This window comes from Pararge aegeria, chromosome 21 (genome assembly GCF_905163445.1).
Source record: "Pararge aegeria chromosome 21, ilParAegt1.1, whole genome shotgun sequence".
NCBI lineage: Eukaryota > Metazoa > Arthropoda > Insecta > Lepidoptera > Nymphalidae > Pararge > Pararge aegeria.
Window position 1 is genome coordinate 12,371,210 of NC_053200.1, and position 15,117 is coordinate 12,386,326.

The following is a 15,117-nucleotide window of genomic DNA, read 5'->3' on the forward strand; positions in this document are numbered from 1 at the left end:
ATATCACGAATATAAATAGATATTCGTGATTAAGATGGTACATGCTTTCGATTCATCATCATCATATCAATCTCCTTCTCAAGTCCTCAAGTCTCCTTCCACAATGAGAAAGGGTTAAGGCTGGCCCAGTGGTGGACTCCACATACCTTTAAGAACATTATGTAGAATTCTTAGTCATGCCGGTTTCCTCACGATGTTTTCCTTCACCGTTGAAGCAAAATATTTTAATTAAGTACTTAAAACGCACAAAACTTCGAAAAGTTAGAGATGCGTGCTGGGCCCAAGTCGAGCTCATACCCACTGGGTTATCACCGCTTCGGTTACGGTGATATTTCGATTAATCAACAATAAATACCTACGTTCCGTACAAAGTGTTTCCTGCGCTTTAAATACTTAGTAATATTAAAAATAAGTACCAAAACATTTTGAATAGGTAGGTATTTGTTTTATGGGTCTTTTTCATCTTGAGTAGCTGTAGTTATAAAAAATATGATTTTGAATTTTGATGAAAATCTGGTTTTATAGTATAAAAATTAATATCAAATAGTAAATATAGTAAAGATGCAAATAGTAAATAGTATAAAAATTTCCTTGACTATTTTTAACATACCAAGGTGTGTTTATTTGGTTTGTTACCTATGTTTGACTCAACCACTGTACCTATATTGATGCATACCTATTACTTGTATACTAATAATCAACATACTCGTAGGATACTTTTCATCCTTGAACGGCACGCAGCTAATCTCACCTTGGTTGAATTGTGGATATCTAGCTTCTATCCAGGAGATGGACTTATTAACGAGCGGGATGGATAATTCTATACCAGAAAAACTAACGGATAAAAAAATACTAACGGGAAAAACACGGACTAACACAGCGAATCACAGTCATTGAATATTACCATTCAAAAATGAAAAATAAAAGTAAATGCTGGTTTCAATCCCAGTAAATCCCAGGCAGGCCTTTGACAGATACCACATGATATAAATCAGAATGATAGAATTCTTTACGAATGGCTATTACAAAGTATTCTTTAAGAGTACTTACAAACCCCTGATTCAATCAGAATAATGGAAATAATTTTTATGGTTATTCGTGTGAAGTATCGAGGATAAACCTTGTCAATTGGTATATTATGCTAAACTTAAATTTTGGGTTACCAATATGTGAAATAACGGTAAAGTTGTCTATGAAAAGGACATGCGCTATAGACAATGTTTTGACTTTTGACATCTGTCAAAAAATCCACGATTCACGAAGTTCAAGTCGAAAGATCGTGACTTTCAATTCTGTAATATCGTAAACCAATATTATTGTGAACTTTAACAGTGACTTTGGAATAACACAAACATGCCGAAGGTTTCAGGTAATTATAATAGTCAGATATTAATGTATTTGTCAATTCGTTCAAGCAATTTGAGGTTAGAATTATGTTTCGAAAACTGAGGCTCAATTATTTTCTCGCTTTTATTTAATGAACCATCGCTTATTATTGTTGTTAATCAGTAATCTAGCCTTATTTACCTATAGTTTCCTTGATACTGCGAGATATAACTGTATATTTCACCAAAAACATCATTGAAAATACACGTCTAAATAGTTAAAATACCGGCTTTCTTTGTCGGTATACTAGCGAGGTTCTGTTTAAATTAATGATTTCTTTTTTTGTTTTACTGAAAAAATATTTATTTGTTTACTCATTGTGAAATGTCAATGCTAAATTCAGTCGCGATGAGACTTGCGACATAAGCTCACAACGTAGGGGATACATTTTGTTTTTTCGATTACTGTGATCTCAGCTGATTGTAATCAATTTCCAGTTATAAGAGTTGAGAATAACATGAAAAGGATAAATATTATATTTAATCTTTGAACTCAGATGTTTTATTTGATTTATTACTGATTTCAGGCATAGGATGATTGATGATGATGATGTATGCATTCTTACCTGGTATATATGTGGCAGTTTATTTAAAACTACTTACTTGTTGGTGGCTTTTGTCTGTTCAGATTTTCACTAATAAGCTGAAATATTTCCATTTAAATTGCTTTAGTATTCAGATATGTGTAATGCATTGCACTGCAGTGTGCCTAAATGTTAACGTTTTTACTATGTCTGTGTTCTTTTCTCTTGCAGTTAAGGTAAAATGGGGGAAGGAGATGTACCCGGATGTGGAGGTGAACACAGATGATGATCCAGTGGTGTTCAAGGCCCAGATATTTGCTTTAACTGGTGTTCAGCCAGAGAGGCAGAAGGTGGTCTGCAAAGGGGTTACACTTCGAGACGATAGCTGGGCCAATTTCAAATTATCAAATGTAAGCTTTTCTTTAAGAATAATAGAGCATCGGCTCTGATGATTTAAATAAATATACTACAACAATACACACATCCCCACCTAGCCCCAAAGTAAGCGTAGCTTGTGTTATGGGTACTAAGAGAGCTGATGAATATTTTTATATGAATATAATATACATAAATACTTATAATATACAGATTAACACCAAGTTACTGAAAAACATTCATGTTCATCACACAAACATTTTCCAGTTGTGGGAATCAAACCCACAACCTTGGACTCAGAAAGCAGAGTCGCTGCCCACTGCGCCACTCGGCCGTCAATTTAACATGTTACTTAGGTAAAAATTGCAATAGGTACAATTTTGAACCATATTATCTTATTACATGATGATAAATTAATAGAAATGTTTATTTTCTGTAAATAATCATTTAGAAATAAGATATTTTGAAATGTCTATTTACTGAAAATAAAATAATAATACAACATAATATATAAATTTAATCCTGAGGTATAATGAACTAAGATACAAATATTCTACATAGTATAATAGCACCTACCCCAAAGTGATGTTTGACTCAAAATGTTAAACAATCACTTTAGGGGTAGGCAATTTCACTTGATAGTAAGTAATGATGCAGTCAAAGATGTTAGCAGGCCATCTTGTTATTGGTTTCGCATCTATATAATACTCCTAATTTGTTTAGAATCAAGACCATTCCACATTTTTTTAATATTATATACTCTACTCTATATATGTTGTGGGTATACTGCTCATAATACAATTCTAGATCTTCTACCTTTATATGTGTTAACAGTGAGCAGTAAAAAAAAGATTATTCTATTCTATTGTTTTAGAAAGCACTGGTACTAGTGATGGGCAGCAAAGAGGAGGATGTGCCAGCAGCCCCTGTTGAACAGACTCGCTTTGTTGAGGATATGAATGAGTCTGAGTTGGCATCTGCTGTAAGTTTTCACTGTAGAAGTACTTACTAACTATTACACTCAACGGCAACTTAGTCCTTGTTTGTTTCGGTTTTTAAGATTTCCATCAACTTCCATCAAACTTTTGCAATAATAAATACTCATGTATGTCTCCAGGATATGCTCTCTATATGCAAAATTTCGCTAAGATTTTGCTAAGAAAAAAAAAAAAAAAAAAAAAACAAAGTTATGCATGCAAACATATATGTATAGGCTTAGCCTATTTGCGTGTCGTAAATGGGCTTGTGGAATTGGTACTAAGATGACTGATGAATAATTTTATGAATAATATACAGATAAACACTCAGACACTAAAGAACATTCATGCCTGACAAACATTTTCCGATTGTGGGAATGGCCACAGCCTTGGACTCAAAAAGCAGGGTCGCTGCCCACTGCGCCAAACAGCCGTCTAAAGATTTTTTGAATTATAAGTTCTATATTTTTAATTCATTATTTTCTTTTTATAAAGTGATCTTATTATATTTTAATTTTACAGCTCGACCTCCCAGATGGTCTTATAAATTTGGGGAACACTTGCTACATGAATGCAACAGTACAGTGCCTGAAGACTGTCCCTGAGTTAAGGACTGCTCTCCTCAAGTATGATCAGTGTGAGTAATTAATATCTTTTTTAATGTATGTTCATCATCATCATCACGTAGTCCACCACCCTGGCCCAGTGCGAATTGGTGGGCTCCACACACCTCTGACAACATTATGTAGATCTCTCATGCATGCAGGTTTCCTCGCGATGCTTTCCTTGACTGTTGAAGCAAGTGATAATTTAATTGCTTAGAACGCACATAACTTAAAAAAGTTTGAGTTGCATGCTGGTATTTGAACTCGGCCCCCGGAAAGTTAAGACGAGCTTCTAACCATTGCCCAGTGTACCTATCATCGCTTGAAGGAAGTTTAGGAATAACTCCATTATTATTCAAATTATTTTTTATTCGAAAAGGGTTTATTTAGGGGTACCATTTGAATCCCATATAGATCTGATGAAGAGTTTCGGAATTTTACGAAACTCTTCAAAAATGCATTGCAACGCATACATCGTTTACGCAATCACATAACGTAATATCACGCCTGTTCACTTTAAAGGGTTACGCAGACATATTCAGTATATCGGAGTACATCCACATTTTCAATTCAAGATAAAGTTAGAAAGGTACACATAGTATTCTAACTTGATTTATACAAAAATGAATTTACTTTTTAGTTGGTATAAAAATTAACGTAGTCTGTTTTTTTTCGTTAAAAAATTTCACATGTGACTCTTGAGTCATAATGTCACTTGTCATGTGCGTCCAAAAATAGCTTCAGATATGAGCAAGCGAATTGTAAGGTGATTACAGAGGTCAGTAGCTATACTTATTGTGTACATATGGACGGATACTAACCTTCGAAGTTTTTTTATTGGAACTGGTTTGAATTTAACTCACTTTAAGAATTCTTCTTCTCTGAGTAAAATCATGTTTACATTGGTTACAGTAACATATAAAATTACACACATTTTTGGTTTAAGTATATGAGTGCTATGAATATGTAACCGTAGATTTCGTATCGCGCCTAAGGGCCATAACAAACTAGGAAGAATGGCAGAGCATTTTTATTTTTACCCAATGTAAATTCATACTTAAGTGTTGGTAACAAGAGACAGATTTAAATGCTTAGATCAACCTGGGAAATACCCTTTCTGTTTCTGTTTATGATTGTAATTTCGATTAAGCATATTATTACTATTAAGCAGTGGCGTGCATAGAGAGTATGCACAGAGTATGAGATTATATATAATGAAGAAAATCTCCAGTACGAGTTATGAATACTTAAGGGTAGGCGTTTTATAATTCTTACAATGCCTATCCTTAAGTTTTTTTCCGCACCCTTCAGAACACAGCATTGCAACAATGTTGTGTTCTGATGGGTGCGGCAGAAGTAAGCATTGAGATAGCACTTCCCCGGACGAGCTCTGTAACAAAGAGCTCAGTTGCTGCTCAAGGTTCATCGTATAATATTAGTTGTGCTGCCAACAGCGTCTGGCGGTGGTACTGCGGGCGCGCTCACGTCGGCGCTGAGTGAGACGATGCGGGCGTTGGAAGGTGGGGGGGCGGGGGCGTGTGCCGCGGCTGTCGCGCGTTTGTTGCACGCTCTACACGCGGCGGCCCCTAGACTAGCGGAGAGGGGTGCGGGGGGACAGCTAGCACAACAGGTGATGTCATCATCTCGTCAACCAATGGACGTCCACTGATGGACATAGGTATTTTAAGGAAGTTCCAAACACCACCAGTTTCCATTAGTAAACGCAGCGTTGGTTTGTCCGATGGGAGGCTTCGGCTGTGACTAGTTACCACCCTAGCGACAAAGACGTACCGCTAAGCGATTTAGCACTCTGGTACGATGTCGCGTAGGATGCGGTGTACGATGTAGGATCCAAGATTAATTTCATCATCGTCATCATCATATAAACCGATAGACATCCACTGCTGGACATATAGGTCTTTTGTAGGGTGCTCCAAATTCAACGGTTTTGTGCCGCTTGGATCCAGCGGCTACCTGCGACGCGCTCTCCTGAAACTCTCCTGAAAGTGAAGCCCAAGTCTAAACCACTATCTATCACATCAGAGCTATCAACGCTAACATAAAATCAATTCCATCAATTTGACGGCCGATTGGCGCGGTTTGCAGCGACCCTGCTTTCTGAGCCCGAGGCCGTGGGTTCGATTCCTACTGCTGGATAATGTTTGTGTGATGAGCATGAATGTTTTTCAGTGTCTGGGTGTTTATATGTATATTCTAAGTATTTATGTATATTATTCATAAAAATATTCATCAGTCATCTTAGTACCCATAACACAAGCTACGCTTACTTTGGGGCTAGATGGCGATGTGTTTATTGTCGTAGTATATTTATTTATTTATTTAAAAAAAAAACAAAATACTATATTTAAAAAAAATCACTATTCTAATTTCCTTGTTTTTTCCTCATTTTCTCTGCTACGAGTTACCTATCTGCGCAACTGTTGAAACTTTAAATACATATATGTTTCTTAAAACAGGACGCCTCAGAGTGCTGGTCGGAAATAGTTCGCGCACTTAGAAGTAGGCTGCCCATAACGCCTGAACCGGATAGGTGAGTGGATTTCTAATTACCTGATTTTCTTTATTTTGGCATTGTAATAAGTTCAACATTTATGAAAATCAATTTTTAGGAAAATATTTTTACGAAATAATAAAATTTACTGATTTTTGCTTTGTATACACACAATTTCCAAGGTGTTCGCTAAATTTCAAATTTCTCGGTCCTCTGGAAGCATCGGTAAGGTTTGAGATTGTGGAATATGTCAATCAATAGGAAAAAATTATGATTTTGAAACGTTAATATCTCAATAACAGTTTGAGCTGCACACTTGGGGCACTAGTTAATCTAACGGGTTTCAATAAGAAAACCAAATTTCATGTGCTTTTATGTTATATAGATTTTGAGTTATTAAGAAAGCAAAAGTGGCTCACGGTAGCTGAGTCGCCAGTTCTTTCTTCTTGGCTGAACTTTGCTGACACACTATCGTGTGTCTCGATCTTACTAAATGTAAAGGCCATTGATAAAAGAGTAACCAAAAAGTTTGCAGACTATAGTCTATTCACTATGGCTTTTTATCTTATTTATTACCCTATATTACATAGGACAGGGGTTCCTTCCTTCCTAACCTTTTTAAGGTAGGTTAACTAACTTACCAGTTAAAAAGTTGGTCACCGCCACCGCGCCATAACTAATTATAGTAAAAAAAATAATAATAATAAATATACTACGTCATCTAGCGCCAAAGTAAACGTAGCTTGTGTTATGGGTACTAAGATGACTGATGAATAATTTTATGAATACATACATAAATACTTATAAAATACAGAGAAACACTCAGACACTGAAAAACATTCATGTTCATCACAGAAATATTTTCCAGTTGTGGGAATCGAACCCACGGCCTTGGACTCAAAAAGCAGGGTCGCTGCCCACTGCACCAATCGCCCGTCGAATAACCGATAACTATAAGTTAATAGATACTTGTAATTTAGGCAGATAGGCGCGAAAAATAAAACCATCCCAACAATGGTATGGCTGAGATTTGTTATCTCCACACAATTTATCTGTGTGGGACAAGCAGTGACATTGCTGCACAAAAACTGTAAAAAAAAAAAAAAAGTAGGTATAGGAGTACCGCGGCACCCAGGTTTGGAAGCCCCGTAACTAAAGGGGACTGTAAGGGGACAAGTTTTAGTTGATAATACTGTTTAATATAAAAAAAACGAGACGCGTTTATTTCTTGACGTCACTTTTACCCTGTGTTCTAGCAAATCCTTGGTCGAGAAGTACTTCGGCGGGACGTTAGACGTTGAGCTGGTGTGCAGCGAGGCGGATGAGCCACCCACCAAGTCCTCGGAGACATTCTTGCAGCTGTCTTGCTTCATCTCGCAAGACGTGAAATATTTGCAATCTGGACTGAGATCTGTAAGCTAAATAAAATAAATAAATATAGCCCCAAAGTAAGCGTAGCTTGTGTTATGGTTTCTAAGATGACTGATTGATGAATATTTTTATGAATACTTGTGTAATTAAGTACTTTTAAATATACAAATAAACAACCACACACAGATATGAAAAACATTCATATTCATCATACAAACATTTTCCAGTTGTGGGAACCGAACCCAGAGACGTGACTCGGAAAGCAGGATCGCTGCCCACTGCGCTAATCGGTCGTCAAATAACAAGTATTGTTGGCGATACTTTAATTGAGGCTGCCTTTGCACCCTGTTTTGTTGCAATAACGTAATTTTATATTCCACTTTTTAGTAGGTATACATTTAAGGTATATATTTTAAAAATTATCTTATCATTATAAAGTCCTACTGCTGGTCACAAATGTCCTATCAAATAGGAGAGCTAGTGTAGAGCAATCACCCCTCACGCTGCTCCAATGCGCTAACCAGCGGAGTGATACCAAAGACAATATAATTAAAAAATATGAAAAACAATATAAAAATGCATTCATTCTCTCCGAACTCCCTTCTCTGTTATTAAGTCATACTTTACAGTAAAAAGAAATGAAAATATTGTTGCATACATTGCTGTACATAGACAAGTTAAAAAAGTTTGGTATTTATTGTGTCAAGGTTTGAGCTATAATTTTGAAATTTTAGCTCAGTGAATTTATGAAAATTAACTTCGCGAGCAGCAGGAGAATCTGTATGGTGTAATTTATAATTTCTTCAATCTTCCTACTGCACACCAAACCGATCTTCGGCAATGTAGCCTCTTCGCACGTTTCGCTCCGCAACCGGAGCATGGTGAATTCACAATGAATAATTGTTAAGTTAGCAATGTACCCTATTGCCGAAGATCTGTCTGAGAAATTATAAATCACACCATACAGATTCTCCTGCGTTTCGCGGAGTATAGCAAATTTAGCATAATTTAGGTTTAGGTTTAAAGACATTTATTCCTACAAAAAGACCTAAGTCACTTACATAGGAAACTTAATTTTCTATAATAAATTAATACACTTCGCCATTAGACTAAAATAAATTCAATTTTACTATTATCTACTCATTCAATGTATTCGTCTTTAAATTTATTGGTATTACTTAATATATAGGAAGCTAGTTTAGTTTTGAATACATTGAATGAGTTTACATTTTTTGTAGGTATAGGTATTTTATTATAAAATTTGGCGCCTTCAAATGTAAGTGATATTCATTATATAATTTTCTATGTACGTGAATAATTACAGCACACAGTAACAAAATAAATTATCTAGTACATACTGTGCCGACGGAGTTACTTGCGCTAATTAAATTCTAAAAATAATGTTTCTCTTGTTACAGAAAATGTCAGAACAAATCACTAAAATGTCAGACACTTTAGGAAGGGACGCTGTTTACACAAAAACCGTAAGTTTGTTCATCACTCATATAGGTAAAAAAAAAACAAGCTTCATTAGCTCCATCTGTATGAAAGACTGCAATAAAACATTTCTATTGAATTTCCTATATGGATGCGATTCTTGGACTATTAAAGAAGACCTCAGGAAACGCATAGAAGCATTTGAGATGTGGACATTCAGACGTATGTTAGCCATTAGTTGGACTCTCAAAGTATCCAATGAGGAAGTTCTGCGACGCGTCAACCAACGGCGTGAACTTTTGCACACCATCAAGATCAGAAAAAGTTGCATATCTGGGGCACGTGCTAAGGCACGAGAGATATGAGCTCCTTCAACTTATTATGATGGGAAAGGTTGCAGGAAGAAGAGGCGTTGGTCGCAGAAAAAAGTCCTGGCTTCGTAATATCAGAGAGTGGACTGGAATCGCGAGTGCAGCAGAATTATTTCGCCTCGCGAAAGATAGACAAGAATTTACGAAGCTGACTGCCAACCTTCGCTAGTCGGAGAGGCACCGCAAGAAGAAGAAGATTGAATATACGTACATTCCTAGATTTCAATACAAGTTATACGCACTGTTACTGTAATTTCTTCTGGTGGGCGGCTTGGGCGGTGGCTAGTTACCGACAAAGACGTGCCGCCAAGCGATAAAGCGTTCCGGTACGTTACCGGTAAGCAACCAATTAGGTAAGGTTAAAATCTTATCCTTCACCGTTAAAGCAAGTGATACTTAGTTGCTAAAACGCACATAACTTAGAAAAGTATGTAGTTTAGTTTGCAATATTTTTATGTAGGTAGACATTTTTATTGCCGCACCAACCCGTTCCTTATAAAAACTACTATCGCCAAAGGTTGTCTGGGAGAGATCGCTTTAGCGATAAGACCGCCTTTGCACACCTAAACTAGTTTTTTTTTTTTTTTTTATTATTTTTGTAAATGTGTTTCTTTGTATTTTGTTTTTGTGTGTGCAATAAAGAATTTAATAATAATAATAAAAGTTAAAGGTGCGTGCCTGGGTTTGTACTCGGCCTGCTAAAGTGGACTTGTGAAGTCCACTTTAGCAGGCCGAACCACTGGACCAGGGCTTGCAAACCTTGGGCCGTAGAAATATAGAGATCCTGTATTAAAAAACAATCATGATACAAGTACAATTATTTTTGTTCTGTATGACAACAACTTATGACAACCCTGTTGAAGATAAAAGACCAACACGTGCATAGTACCTACGCTACGCGACGCGTATAAAGTGACCGGAGCCCCTTGATTTTACTTTTGCATGTGATGTAAGGGCTGTATCTGTTTTGTTTTAGCAAAAAATATGGCACCGGTATACTCAAAAACTATTAGGTTTCGGTTTCACAGTTATGTCTCAGAGTCAACATAATGTACCTCTTAAAGCCTGTGAAATATTATTTCGGTTTTCATATACACGTTGTACAATCAGTTTATCATAACTTAACGCGTGAACTGTATGGCATGCCAAACAGTTAACGCGTCAAGTTACGCTGAATGGACCAGTGGAGTGCACTTCATACATGCACATAAGCAATGCCTACCCTAATGTTTTCTTTAGAGGAAACTAGTTTGAGGAGGATTTATGGGTCATCTTCTTGAAAATCCAACTAACAATTTATTTTTTGCAGAGTAAAATCAGTCGCTTGCCAGCGTATCTAACGGTGCAATTCGTGCGGTTCTTCTTCAAGGAGAAGGAATCAATTAATGCGAAGATTCTGAAGGATGTCAAGTTTCCATTGGAGTTAGATGTTTACGAGCTATGCACGCCCGAACTCCAGGAGCGATTGGCACCCATGAGAAATAGATTTAAGGTTCGTTTATTTAGTTCGTTAGGTTCTTAATTATTTTTGAAGACCTCAGGGGCGCTGTGATGAGTGCTGTGGTTTTAAGTGGGAGGTCCCGGGTTTGGACCTTAGCTGTGGCGTGCATAGAATGCACAGGGTATGCAGATGATATAAAATGAAGAAATTCTAAAGTACGAGTTGTAAAAAACTTAAGGTTAGGCATTGTAAGAGTTATAATTTTTTTTTTTAATAATTCAAATTAAACGACACCGAATTACCCAGAGATTTTAAATAGCAAAAAGCGCGCTGCGATTATGAAGCTTTTAAAAAAAAAACTACGGTACGTTAATTTTTCGGTCGTGAGACTGCCAGATAATACTGTCATCCGGACGTCCTCAAATATTTTTTTAACCAAATATATATATTTTTAAATATCGAATACGTTTGAACGAATGTTTTCTCTTGATATATACATGATAATATTGTCCTTTAATAGTGCAATATGAGAATACCTATATATAAATATATATAAATATAGCGGGAATAGAGCATCGACGCAACGATTCGTTTATGAGGCGTGCAATTAAGATAATTAATATGAAAACAATAAATTTTATAAATTAAGCTTGTAACGATGTTTTAGGATTTAATTTTTTTTATTATTGTTTTAGGAGTTGGAAGATGCATCCGTCGAATCTGCTTTAGGCACGAAGAACAAGAGTCACGGCGACAGCAAAAAAGAGGCTAAAAGAAAGACTATACTGCCATATTGGTTTCACAATGGTAATACCCTTTGAATAATTCTGTTTCCCTTTGCGTATGCTAGAAGATAAGGTATTCGGCCAATAACTTTTTATCTCTTGCGTGCATTACTTTCAATAACTTTTTCACGTTAATATCGACACTGTCAGGAAAATGATTATAGCAATAGCAGGGTTGCTGCCCAATGCGCCAATCGGCCGTCAAATCAATAATTTATTGTTTTTTTAACCGTGTTTTTGAAGTTATACTTCATTAGGCGCGTTAGGGAAAAATTATGACAGTAAATTTATATGATGCGCACAGCGTCACAAAAAACCGCCACTCTGAAGTTAGCTATAAGGTTTGACAGTGTACACTTTCAATTGTCAAAGTCTGCGGGCGGTGATTCAATTGATTCAATTGTACATAAATCCCAAATTTTTATGTTTGTTGTCCCATAATGAGTCTATTAGTATTCCAAAATTTATTTTTGTTTATTATGTCCATTTCTTAAATTATATAGAAATATATTTTTTGTGATATTTAAATATAGTTTAACTAACTGATAATAGGTTATAATAAAACTTTTAATGTATTGAATACCCTTTTTTACAAACGTAGAATGAGGCGAAAGATGAAATTAAAAAATAAAATCTTGTTACGCCTGAGTTTTTTTTTTAAACTTTATCTACCTGTCTACAGATGCTAAAACGCACTTTTTCCACAGATGTTGGCAGCAACAACAGTGGGTACTACCGTCTCCAGGCAGTGCTGACGCACAGAGGACGCTCGTCGTCCTCCGGGCACTACGTGGCGTGGGTGGCACGCGGCGACAACTGGCTGCGCTGTGACGACGACACCGTCACGCCCGTTACCGAGGACGAGGTGCTCAAACTCAGTGGTGGAGGTACAGTACATACAGTAATAGCCCGCTTTACGCGAGGGATACGTTCCGGAAGTAATCGCGTTTATCGAGGTTTATGATTAAACATATTAATCTATATATAAAGCGTGTGGGTATGTTGCGTATAGGCTCCGAAACGGCTGGACCGATTTCAATGAAACTTTCGGGGAATCTCCGGATTGATCTGGCGAGTAATCCTGTAAAGTTTGGTGATGATCGGAGCACTCCTATTTTTGAATTGTCAAATACAGCTTTTATTTACTATGATGATATTCTATTGTTTGGTGTAGATGATGATCTTCACCCGCTCGAGAAGAGAATAGAAGAGAATATATAATATATTATGAGACTTAAATTATAAATTTAATGATGCAAGTTTATTGTTTAAATAAAATAAAGCGAAATCTAGCCCGGCTAAGCGGGCTGGGTACGCTAGTTATTAATAAATGGGAAAGGTATATACTAATTTCGGCATCGACGGTAGAAGAGCCGTAGCTTAATTGGATAAAGCGCTCAGGCCGCGATTGCCAGAGAGTGGCAGGTTCAAATCCTGTCGGTTCCGAAAATTTTTATATGCATTTTCCATTTATAAGATTGATAATTCCTTCAAGTGTAGGTAAAAACACTAATAACAATTATAAAAATTATATTTAAGAAATGTTTAACCACAAAAATGTTAGATTTAAAATCTTGTATTTTTTGTTGTAATACTAATAATTATCAATAACGAACTCAACGTGATTTAATCATAATATTATCTAAAGGGTTGCTATAAAACAACCACCATGTATAAAATGCTCGAGTTTTCCAAAACTGTTTATAGATATAGCTGTACGAAAATTATCTTTTATGCTTGTTCATCACCCTCAAATTAAGCGTCATAGTTGTTCTTCAAAGTCCATATTATAGTATTAGTGTAAGTCTTAAGAGTTACTTCAGTTATCAACTGTGTATTGATTACAGGCGACTGGCATTGCGCATACCTGCTGCTTTATGGACCCAAGATCCTCGAGATCCCTCACGAGGAAGAAGAGCCCATGGTGACTGACATAACTGGCGAGCCGGCAGGCGACCCACCCACGGCACTGGCGTAATTACCCTGCCCTGACCCGCAACTCGGTAATAAGCTCTGGGAATGAGGGATCAAGTCTGCCTAGTTGAGGATGTTTTAAGCATGGAGCTATACCATATGTGTAATGAGTATGTAGGGATTCAACTTTGTATGTATACTCATTGGAAGTATCGGTGCGCAAGCAAAGTCGGCCTGCAAAAAGCCTCGCGGGTACTCAACACTCCTTCGCACTGGACCCATTCGTTCCTGGGTCGGGCGGCCGAATCGACTTATCACCAGCAACCAGAATAGGTAGTGAAATTTTGTGGAGTATATGCTATTACATCTAACTAGGTTGCAATTTATATATTTGAAGCTTAATAATAAATCGAATATAATGAAAATAAATTCATTCACTACTTAATTTATTAAATAATTAATTTACATAAATATACATCTATAATCATTGTAAAATCAATATTAGATAGCTTTAATTTTCATGCAATTTTTTTAAATCTGACTAATCCAGAAGTAATTTAAATATTGATTTTACAATGATTATAGATGTATATTTATGTAAATTAATTAAGCGGTAAAAAATTTATGTAAAAAAGCCTGTTGAAAACAACGTAATAAATAGTTGTTACTGTTACGTGCAAGAAAAAGACAGACAAATAGTTTAATTCTCACGAGTTTATTTATATTATTGTAATACTTTCGATCATACCCTCCATGACACCAAATTACACTACCTATTCCGATCACTGATCATCACACATATGGCTATACATGTCTGTGAACAGTGGCGTGCATAGAGGGTATGCACATGGTATGCAGATGATATAAAATGAAGAAAATATCCAGTACGAGCTATAAACAGCCTACCCTCAAGTATCTAGAACTCATACCGGATATTTTCTTCATTTTATATCATCTGCATACCTTGTGCATACCCTCTATGCACGTCACTGTCTGTGAACGTAATACATAACGTAAACAATTTTGACATGTCTTTTTATCTGGACAACATGTTTATAAGACAAACTAGCAGCGCCCCACGGCTTCACCCACGGCCAATAACTCGTTTAGTTACTTTGTTAGGAAATGAAGGAAGGACGATATTTGGTGTAAAAATACGAATGTTCCTGTAAATTTGATGTTGTCCCAGGATCCTATATTACTCTTTCCGTCCTTTCAACTAACTCTATGCCAAAAATCAAATCGGTCGGTTGTTTAGTTATGGCGTAAAGGAAGGACAAATAAACCAAATAACAAACACACTTTTGTATTTATAATAGCCATACTATTATAAATACAAAAGTGTGTTTGTTATTTCCGTAACCACGAATAAGACAAATATTGTTTGAATACTTAAGTAACACCTTTTTCGCTGGTAATA

At 36.3% G+C, this 15,117-nt stretch overlaps 1 protein-coding gene across 1 annotated transcript; it reads left to right on the forward strand.

Moving 5' to 3' along the window:
• Positions 1-1,248: 1,248 nt before the first annotated feature.
• LOC120633408 (ubiquitin carboxyl-terminal hydrolase 14) lies at positions 1,249-14,119 on the forward strand. Its single transcript, XM_039903615.1, has 12 exons — positions 1,249-1,369; positions 2,141-2,319; positions 3,159-3,266; positions 3,784-3,898; positions 5,321-5,496; positions 6,344-6,417; positions 7,635-7,791; positions 9,168-9,233; positions 10,867-11,049; positions 11,694-11,805; positions 12,491-12,670; positions 13,631-14,119. Exons 1-12 carry the CDS (start codon positions 1,354-1,356, stop codon positions 13,759-13,761), a joined length of 1,497 nt encoding a protein of 498 aa, XP_039759549.1. The 5' UTR covers positions 1,249-1,353; the 3' UTR covers positions 13,762-14,119.
• The last annotated feature ends 998 nt before the right edge of the window (positions 14,120-15,117 follow it).

Excerpts from the sequence above, each read along its gene's own strand:
- LOC120633408 (XM_039903615.1), top strand. Across the intron at positions 3,267-3,783 it reads AGTCTGAGTTGGCATCTGCT|CTCGACCTCCCAGATGGTCT; the intron begins GTAAGTTTTCAC and ends TTAATTTTACAG. Across the intron at positions 11,806-12,490 it reads GCCATATTGGTTTCACAATG|ATGTTGGCAGCAACAACAGT; the intron begins GTAATACCCTTT and ends CTTTTTCCACAG.